General features: G+C 42.5%; 1 protein-coding gene across 1 annotated transcript; it reads right to left on the reverse strand.

Moving 5' to 3' along the window:
- Positions 1–130: 130 nt before the first annotated feature.
- SAMD7 (sterile alpha motif domain containing 7) lies at positions 131–8,866 on the reverse strand. Its single transcript, XM_033068930.1, has 8 exons — positions 8,764–8,866; positions 7,927–8,053; positions 7,648–7,784; positions 6,483–6,561; positions 3,483–4,162; positions 2,700–2,821; positions 2,318–2,428; positions 131–1,857 (listed from the first exon to the last, which is right to left on the reverse strand). Exons 1-8 carry the CDS (start codon positions 8,864–8,866, stop codon positions 1,585–1,587), a joined length of 1,632 nt encoding a protein of 543 aa, XP_032924821.1. The 3' UTR covers positions 131–1,584.
- Positions 8,867–9,409: the final 543 nt, after the last annotated feature.

Below are 9,409 nucleotides of genomic sequence, written 5' to 3' on the forward strand. Positions count from 1 at the left end.
GTCGAGTATTTCACACAGAGAGGAGGTAGGATGCCATTAGAAAACCAACTCTGTTTAATCAGATAGGTGACACTTGTCAACACGATTGTCAGTTGTACAAAAGATAGGCAAGAAACTGGTTCATATACTATAAAGAATTTAGATATTTGCCTTTTTCCCAAAGGCTGCAAAATTTGGACAGCATGGTAAGATGGACATCTGGGGTTGCTGTTGCAAACATCTAATCACACATTATCTAGTGCAAAAATATAACAAAGACATAAAACAATTTATTTCTGGCTAAAGTAAAATAATAGAATATGGAAATACTTCCCCTGCTTGTGTTTAGCCACTCACCATCTAAACAGCTTCATACCTCTTGGGGTTTCAGTACTTTAGGCCACACAAACTAAACTAAGGGGAGAGACTCTAAAGTAGCAACATAGATCTCCCTCAATTTACAGAACTTGATTTTGTCAAAGACATTTGTGTGTTCTTTGGAGTGAAGAAGAGTTCTTGAGGGAGGAGAGTGGAAGTGTTCTGACTTCCAAAGTCTCTGTGGAAAACCAGTGTAGGACCAAACCCCTAAAAAGGGAACAAGGATAAGTCACACAGGAATCACAATAAATGTTGGGGATTTGTGCTTAGCTTAAAGTTCTATTTCATGTTCTTGTTTGCTGTGAGGTAATGACTCATCAGTAGCAGGAGTGAGGGGAAACCATATTTTTCTGGAGAAAAGGGAGCTCTCAGGCTATATTGATGGCCTCTTCCAAAGTGAAGAACACTGAATGTGCTGCTGAGGGAGAAGCTTTCCATGGCTTGCCCAGGTGAGTTGATGGGAAGAGTGCTCTGGCAGAGGCTGGCAGGAGCCAGGTGGCTTTGAGCCTGCTGCCTGCAGGGAATGTCACTGTCCCAGTGACTGGCCTTGGTGGCAGAGGCTGGTGACTCATCTCAGCTTGCAGTCACGAAAAGCGAATTCCAGCCCTGGTGATAAGAATGCCTTGGAATAATTAAAATTGCTGTCACACATGGTATTTTCATGTTCAATATGTGTGTCTTTATAAGCTGTATACCCCTGCCAGGCACTTAGAAAGGCTTCATTCTGGAGTAGCAATGAATTAAGTCAAATTGCTGAGTCTGGGGTATGTTTCTCTACATTCTGTAGGCAGTTCCATACTGTCCCAATGAATTCCATATGAATGTTCTGTATAAATTTTCTTCAATGAAGCAGAAGTCAGCTATGTTTGGAAACTGTGACTTTTCCATGTAGTTTCTCATCTGCCCACTGGAACACACTGTAAGACACACAGTGTACTCTGAGTCTCTGACAGCTTTCAGTGATAACCCTGGACTTCAATGAAAGATTCAATGTACCTGTTAATTCTACTGGTATTCTTATCAATGAATTGCACTTGAAAGTAATTGCACTAACCTGTAGCTGCATTTCTGAGTGCCTTTCAGATACAACACTTCCTCATGCTGCATTGGCAAGCTTATTTCCTTCAGCCCCAGCCTTACAGAGGTTTCAGGCTATGGCTTCTTCTCAAACACTTTTTAACTAGAGGTTCCTGGATTATTAAAAACATGCTATGTCCTGGACTTAGCTCAACTCTTCTGGAAAGCAATCATCTGGAAGTCAGCCTGGGCTCCAGCGGTGTCACATGGATTTTCCCTGCTTTCTGAAACGATCTGTTCCACTGCTTGGGAGGTTTCTGGGTCCTGGGAGCAGGGACTGTCCAGGGTGTCACCGCTGCTGTTGCAGTGCAGAGGGGAGGCCATGTCAGAGGGCTGCTCCGAGGGTTTCCCTGGAGCAGGAGGCAGGGGCACGGACAGAGGGACGTTCATCATGTAGAACACGTTACCCAGACGTCGGGACACCTTTAAAGACAAAGGCATAATGCTGCAATTACTTCTTGCCATTAAAGACATTAAACATCAAGCCTGACTCTGGTGCAACAACACCAGGGACATCCCAGGCATCTCAAAGGGTTATCACATTTTTGTGAGAAAGTGGTTGGAATGGAGAAGAGTACAAGGGATTAAAGAAAAGGAAAAGAACCAGCAACAACAGAAACACACAGAGAGTTGATATTAGTGGATGAAATTAAGGGCAGAAAACTGCCAACAGTGTCTGTTCCTGAAAAATGTACAGTCATATTCCTTACTGTCTCCCTGTGTGCTGAGGTAACATACAGGGAAGCAAAAGAAACCTTTGCTGGAGTAATTTATTTTCTCCCAATATTGTGAAAAAAAAAGTGCTTTTGTTTAGAAAAATTCATCTTCTGGCACTTTCATGTTTCTGTGACTCACCATCTTGGCATACATTTACTGATCATACCTGAGAGCGGATTTTTAATGCTGGTCCAAGTTTTAATCCCATTGTATCCAGGAGATGTTCTTCTGTTAGCAGTGGAAGGGTTTCTCCATCAATAGCATGGTCTTTAAATATCTGATGAAATGATAAAACACATCATAATGTGCTAAAATAGACTTTGATAATTATTTTTCGTGCTTAACCCTGAGGCATAAACAGTAAAAAAGAAGAAATAATAGTTTTACTGTTTTATCTTTGTATTTCTCTCCTAACTGCACAAAGAAAATTACTATTGTACTTGTAATTTTGGGAGAATTGACTACCCTCCCACATTTACGTTTGCTTGCTGACATTTAAATCTAGATGGCCCTAAAGTAATGAAAATGTGGTGTATGTTTATAATCACCTGGGCATAATCTGAGCAGCCTGGGAGGCTGACAATGAAGTTGTGCACATCATCAACCGTCCACTTGCGAATGTCTTCGATGGAGGAAATGTCTTCTCCATTCAGGATCAGGCCATGAGCTCCTTTGAGGAGGAAACACAGAAGTTATCTTGGTAAAATTTTGCTGGCAAATCAGGAGGAAATGATTGTTATGAGAATTTTACACCTTTTCAGAACCTAATATAATAACAGCAGGGTGTAGTCACGTACAGATACAGCAGTCCTAGACACAAAATCACCAGGTAATGAGCAGAACCTGGTTCTGGAGGGGTTTTTTTTGGGTGGCTTCTTTTGTTTACTGCTTTTGTTTACTGTTCCTACCAGTCACTACACATACAAATCATGCTGCAGGACTTCCTCTACTGAGTGCATTATCCAGTGCTTTTTCTTCTTTAGACTTTACTGTTACTTTGATTTGACTAATATTTCAGTAGAACAGATCTAAGCCTTTGCTAGTCCATAGTGCCTACTGTGAGTTAGGACATACAGAAAAGTTGTGGGCTGAAAAGAGGGCTAACTCACAACTTTATTCAGTAGTTTTATTTCTTTTAATCGAAATTCCTTTTAAAACAAGAACGAAATACATATATTACTGTTTGCAGCATTAGAATTCTACTTGTAATTGCAATGACTCTACCATACCAAAAATTCACTTAAAACAGAGGGAAGAGTTGAGAGACCAAATCAATAAAACCAGATTGTATCATTATACCACTCTAACTGTAATCTGGAGATCTGACAAACCTGAAGGTAGCAATGGGTTGTTGGGCACTGGAAATCCATAAGGTAATACTGAGAATGGGATTGCAGAAGGATACAGGTACTTGTCATCAAAAGCAGCACAGGAGCTGTTGGCTTCCTTCTCATTAGTGTTGCTGCAGCTGGTGGTTTCAGTAGGAATTTCATGAGTAGCACAGTTTTTTCTCAAGCTTTGTTCAAACTCTTTGCAGTTCTTAGCAACTGCAGATGGCTCAGTCTGGTTTTTGCTCTGCTCATGTTTGTTTGATGTCTCCACCTCTATTTCTTTCTTGTCTTCTTTCTCATCATCCACTGCAGCTGAGGCAGAGTCTGTGGATTTATCATCCGCCTGGTTCTTTGTGCCATTGGCGCTGCCCTCGGCAGTTTTGTGATTTCCAGCTCTCCTCCCGGGGCGGCGCCCCCTCTCCCTTTGCAGTGTGGTGACTGGTGGGTATGGGCTGCTTGCCATGAGCATGGTGTTGCCATGGATTTCATCCAGGCTGGTACGATGGACGTACAGGTCGTTGGCAAGGTGCCCTTCAGGGAGTCTGTGCCTGCCACGGAAAGCAATGGGACTCGCTGGCATCCCGTGGTAAAGGAAGGGGGCTTCCAGGCCCAGGAGTCCTTTCCGATGGGCTTTCTCCATTTCCTTTTGCTGCAAAATAGCATTCATCTCCATTTCCATTCTAAGAGACACACAGAGCATGAGCAGTTAGGGCAGCTTGGTCCCTTCATCACCTTTTTATTTTTTTTTTTCCAGCAGCAGAATAAAACTCAGATAACTGAATAGGCAAACTGCTTGTTTTGTCTCTCCCCTACATTGCTGTGTGTGAGAGGGTACAAACTGCACATGGAATGGCAAACCTGGCTGTATATAATGTGCTGTCAGATACAGATAGTAAACCAAAAGAAAGGGAAAACTTATCTTCCATGTGATCCATGGAAAATACTTCCATCTGGAAAATACTTCAGACAAAAATTGTTATTTGAATATTGGCAATCCAGACATGGGGATTATATTCACATTTGGAAAATAGTCTCCAGAGTCATAAGGCTTGAAGACTAAAGAAAATAAATGATTTATGTTATCACTCAGAAATTTGTACTGAAAACTGCAAAATTCCAGTGATATTGTAAATGATAAAGAATGACATTACCTATGGAACCTGGGCATCTATTCACAGTAAGCTAATGCTAAGTCTCTTGAGTAACCCTCCACAGTGCCTGGCACCTGAGCATGGCAATGAGAGTGTGAAAAGGTGAGATCCTGGTGGGAAGTGTTCAACTGATCTCCTTCCTTGTGGATGAGTACTCCAGAGTCTGTGCCAGCTTCCTGCTCCTATCATAGTGGATGGGAGAACAGTGGGATACAGAGAACACAAGTAGAAGTATTTATCTCTGCTGCATCAACCTTTGCTGGCATCAGCTTTCTCTGGAGCCAGGCCAGTGAGCAAACAGAAAGGTGGAGCTCCTAGAGGAGCTTTGAGGAGCTTTCAATGGGATTCCTGCATATTTGGAAAGAAGCCTGTGAAATAAAGCACTTTAAAGTGCATCAAGACAGCTTTCTTAACACTGCAATGGGTTTAACAGGTCACAGAGAGTCTGATCTTCAGGAGAGTGTAAAATTGTCAGGAAAACAGTTTGGGCAAAAGCTATCTATACAGATTTTTGATATGAGGAGGAATTACTTGATCACACTATTCAGGGTTTTTTCTCTGCCTTCTTTTCATCTTTGAAACAACCTCCAACATATTGATTTTCTGCTTTCAGAGATACAAAGGAAGTGTTTTGTCTATGTACTGTGTCCTTGTAGGTTTTGTCTGATTGTCCTTACTCCCACCCAGTTCTTGAGGTGGCAATAAACAGCAGAAAGCATTACATTCCTGCCTCCTGCTCCTGCTGAGATAGTTGTTGCTGTCAGGATCAGCAAAGAGAGCTTTGGGATGAGGCAGAGTCCCTTGGAGGACAAGAATTTGAGCCCAAGTGCACAGCAGCACAAGCTGCACCAAGTGCAGGAGATTGTAAACACTTGATTTCTGGAACTGCTGAAAGGAGCCAGTGCAGCCCTAAAGGTGACCTGCACTGCAGAAAGCTGTGTGAACACCCTGGAAAATGCCAGGGTGGCAAAAAAACTGGAGTAAAAGGTTCTTAAGGTGTAGGTGAGCTGTTTCATGGGCTGAGGGAACAGGTAGAACCAGCTCTGATGTGGCTGTGGGTGTATGACATGGCCGTGTTTGCTGCTATGTATTTCACTTGTTTTTCTCAGGGTTTTTGCCGTGTTGCAAGAGCTACAGGAAATGCACTGCTGGTGCAAATCTTGTGCTCAGAGGAGTTCAAGAATCAAGCTTTGCTGACTTAAGAGCTCAAAACACTTCCATCATAATTATTTGCAGATGAATATACAGAACTTAGCTTTCTTTGCTCTTAGTCTCACTGTGTGAGGGGCACTACCACTGAGTAGTGCAGCCCAGTGCAGGAGTGGCTGAGGTTAGATTTCCTCTGTGGAAATGGTGTGACCATGAGGGAGGGCACTGGTGGTGTCTTAACCAGCTACTGACTACACTGAAACTGGCACAAATAACTGGACTTTCTACAGTCACTCTGATGTTCCAACTCCTAGGAAAGCTGCCCACCCTGGTAGGGTGGAGACACAGCTGCTCATCCCAAGGGCCCAGCTACAAGCTTAGAGTGTTGTGTGTGATATCACACAGCTGTAAAGCTTGAATTTGTTCCTGAACTTTTGTAATTTCAGGGTGTTGGGATCCACAGTTCAAGGGCTGTGGCTGTAGCTTGTTCTTTTGCTTAACCAAGCTAAGGGGTTTGTTTATTTTTGTTACATCCCTTCAAGAATAAAAGTAAAATCGGGCAAGCAGAAAGTCAGTAGCTTCAGGCCTTAATTGAGACTCAAGGGCTCTCTGCCTCTCTGGGTATCTTGAAAAACAATCTCAATCACTTTGCTGCTTTAATCCTGGCATGCACCTCAGAGCAAAGCTTGCTATTGATTACCTGGCAATATTTTGCTTTTGAACGAGTTCTTGTCTTCTGGCCACAGCTTCCATGGATTCTGGTTGCAAGAAGCTGTATCCTTAAAGGGAACAGGGAAAAAAAGTCTTTAAAATTCACTTGTTTCCTCATGCAAATGCACAACCCCTAGAACAATGCAGAGACACTTTAAAAGCTGTAAGTCTTCAGCTGTGGGCTTCACCAGGAAGGTAACAGGATTTCAAGTTAAATCCTGTTTGTTGTCATTGTTTTGGTGGCAATATATAGAAAGAACATGAAGTTCATCATCAGGTGTTTTCAGAATCAGATCTGTAGTTAGGAATGCCTGCCATTAACCACAAAGGAAGGAGACAGCAGGGTGGGTTTTTTTGGTGACTTATGCCTTTGAAGTACATATAACTGCTCAGAAAATAATAGGCATCAGTTGAGCAAGCAAACCTGCTCCTTTGAGACTGCTTTCAGCCTGGAGGCTGTGTAGTTTTAAATTACATTTCCTCTTGAGGGACTCCCTTATTTGAGATCCATTTTAAGGTGGGGAAAGAGGCTGAAATTAGAATTTTTTTCTTGTTGTGTTGATGTGACATTGAAAATACATTCCCTCATCTCAAAGAAAGACTCTTAAGCTCACTTTGTATAAAGCAATATGCAAATTTTTGTGCAGCATGACATGAGTGCCATAGTTGTGATGTCCAGCCTTCCCCTTGGAGCTGTGCCCTGTCATTTTGAGCCTTTATTAAAAAGGACTTGTATTTGCCCTACATGAGTTAAGTGGCATATGGTTTTATCACTAGAGAATATGATCAGTATAAAGCAGCCAATGTTCATATAAGAGGAGTAAAATGTAGTGTAGAAGTGTTGTTGGCAAGCTATTTTTTTAGCTATGGGCTTTTGTTTGAGTGTGAAAATTGGAAAGTACAAAAAGAAAATGAGGGAACAAAAACATGCAAACTGTATTTAACAAAAACTTGAATGGATGTGCTTAGACCTAGCACCGTTTAGAATCTCTGGTAAACAGGTTGCCTCCTTTTAGTGAGACCTTTTCTAAATGAAATAAAACAAAACCAACTGTTATTGACACTACCAACAAACCTATGGAAAACTAGCAGATGCAGTTGGCTCTCTGATCTATGTGGTCTCACTTTTCAGGATGCAGAGGGTGCTTTCTTACCTGGGCCTGGGTAGACACGGTTGGACAACAGGTTTGGCATGTTGGGGTGCTGTGGGACTGTGGGTCCCAGGTGGGATGCTATGTGGATTTGTCTGGGGTCAGCTGAGGCCATCATTTCCGTGGAAGGTATCAGGTCTCTGAGAGGGAAAAAAAAAAAAAAATTCAGATATGCAGAGGATATTGTTCAGTTAAGAATAAGCAAAGGTCTTTACAGCCTCAGGGGCAGCACACACAGAGTGATTAACTGCAGTGCTGGGACAGAAAAATGCTGCCCGGTACCTGTCCACCAGTCGCGGCTCAAACTGGGCAGGGATCGCCTGCATCCTCTGCTGGCCCGGCCCCATCAGCTGCGGGTTTACTGCCATCAGCTGGTTCCTCATTAGCATCTCCTGCCGCTGCCGCAGTTCTGGCACAAAGCACACACAGTTCTGCTGTCAGTGGGGTTGGTTAGCAAGTCATTCTGGCTGCAGTATGACCTTACCAGAAAAAAATGTTTTGTTTTGTTTCCTCTAGTGCAAATCGCACCTTTTTTTTTTTTTAATAGCAGCAACTGAAAACATGTTTTCGCTGCCACCTGAACTACTTTGTTTAAATAATGTAGATTTATTCAATCAAACTGCAGGAAAAATAAATAGGATGTGCTCAGTCAAGTGTATCAAAGGACAAATTACAATGAATAACAATTTACATAGCACTATGAAACAGAAGATAGCTGTGGATGTTAAGTTATCTGCTTGAGAGGGTTTTCATTCCTAATACAGTTTCATTTTGAGAAAAATCATACTAGGTGGAACCTGCATTGTCATGAGAAAGCAACTCTAGAAAAAAAAAGCCCACAGTGGTGGTCCAAAACATCAGTGTCCAACTGTGGCTTTTGTTTGAGTTCCTGTGTGACATTTATTTGTCTTCAGATGCTCAGCATCTCTTAATCAAATACTGAATTCCAAGAGTCCTCTTTGTTAATTTTAATTACCTTAAGCAAAATATTTCTGCAGTTACTCCTAAGATAAATTGGAAATACCTTTTAAAGACGTCAGACCTGCTGCTGGCAGTTCCTGGTAGGCTGCAGAGCCAGCAGTGCTATAAGCACATGTGCAGTGGGGTCCTTGTGCTCACCTCCTGCTGCCATGCCTCCTGCCAGCCTGTACAGGTGCTTTTCCTCCAGTGCTCCCTGTTCCCCCAGGATGGACATCTTCCTCATGTGCTCCCGGGGAGTCATGCTGCAGGGACACAGCAATAGCTGCTGATGTACAGAACTGAAGCAGCAGCACCAAAGAGAGGAATGAGACATTAAAAAGGAGAAACAGAGAAGGTGGTCCTGCCAGTCACAGCTGGACCCTTCCATGCTCGTGGGTTGTAGTGTTTTCCATGTAGAAACTTCCAGTTTTCAGGACAATGCAAATATTATCCTTCCTTACACTGAGTTTTTTGGTGCTCTTGGATCCTACAATGCAAGGAAAATCAGGATGCTGGAAAATAACACCTGCTTCAAAAGATGTAATTAAGCCCAAGCCTTTACCTTCAGCCCCTGGTGTGTCTGAGAGCAGTGATGTGCTTATGTAGGCAGGTATCTTTGGTATAATTCCAGAATTGTAATAGTTTGGAGCCCTGTCTACTGTAAACTAAGTGAAGCAGATGGAAATAAATGGTAGAAATTATCTGTTCCAAATGGCATCAACCGCTTAAGGCTGCCAAATGGAAGTAAAAAAAGTAAACTAACATGTTTTATAGTGATGAAAACGATGATAAAACCAGTAAGACT

The sequence above is a fragment of the Catharus ustulatus genome, chromosome 10, assembly GCF_009819885.2.
Source record: "Catharus ustulatus isolate bCatUst1 chromosome 10, bCatUst1.pri.v2, whole genome shotgun sequence".
NCBI lineage: Eukaryota > Metazoa > Chordata > Aves > Passeriformes > Turdidae > Catharus > Catharus ustulatus.

Coding starts and splice junctions, on each gene's coding strand:
- SAMD7 (XM_033068930.1), bottom strand. CDS start 8,866: ATGACTCCCCGGGAGCACATGAGGAAGATGTCCATCCTGGGGGAACAG. Junction 6,562..7,647: donor CCGTGTCTACCCAGGCCCAG/GTAAGAAAGCAC, acceptor GTTCCCTTTAAG/GATACAGCTTCTTGCAACCA. Junction 2,822..3,482: donor CAACCCATTGCTACCTTCAG/GTTTGTCAGATC, acceptor TCCTCCTCAAAG/GAGCTCATGGCCTGATCCTG.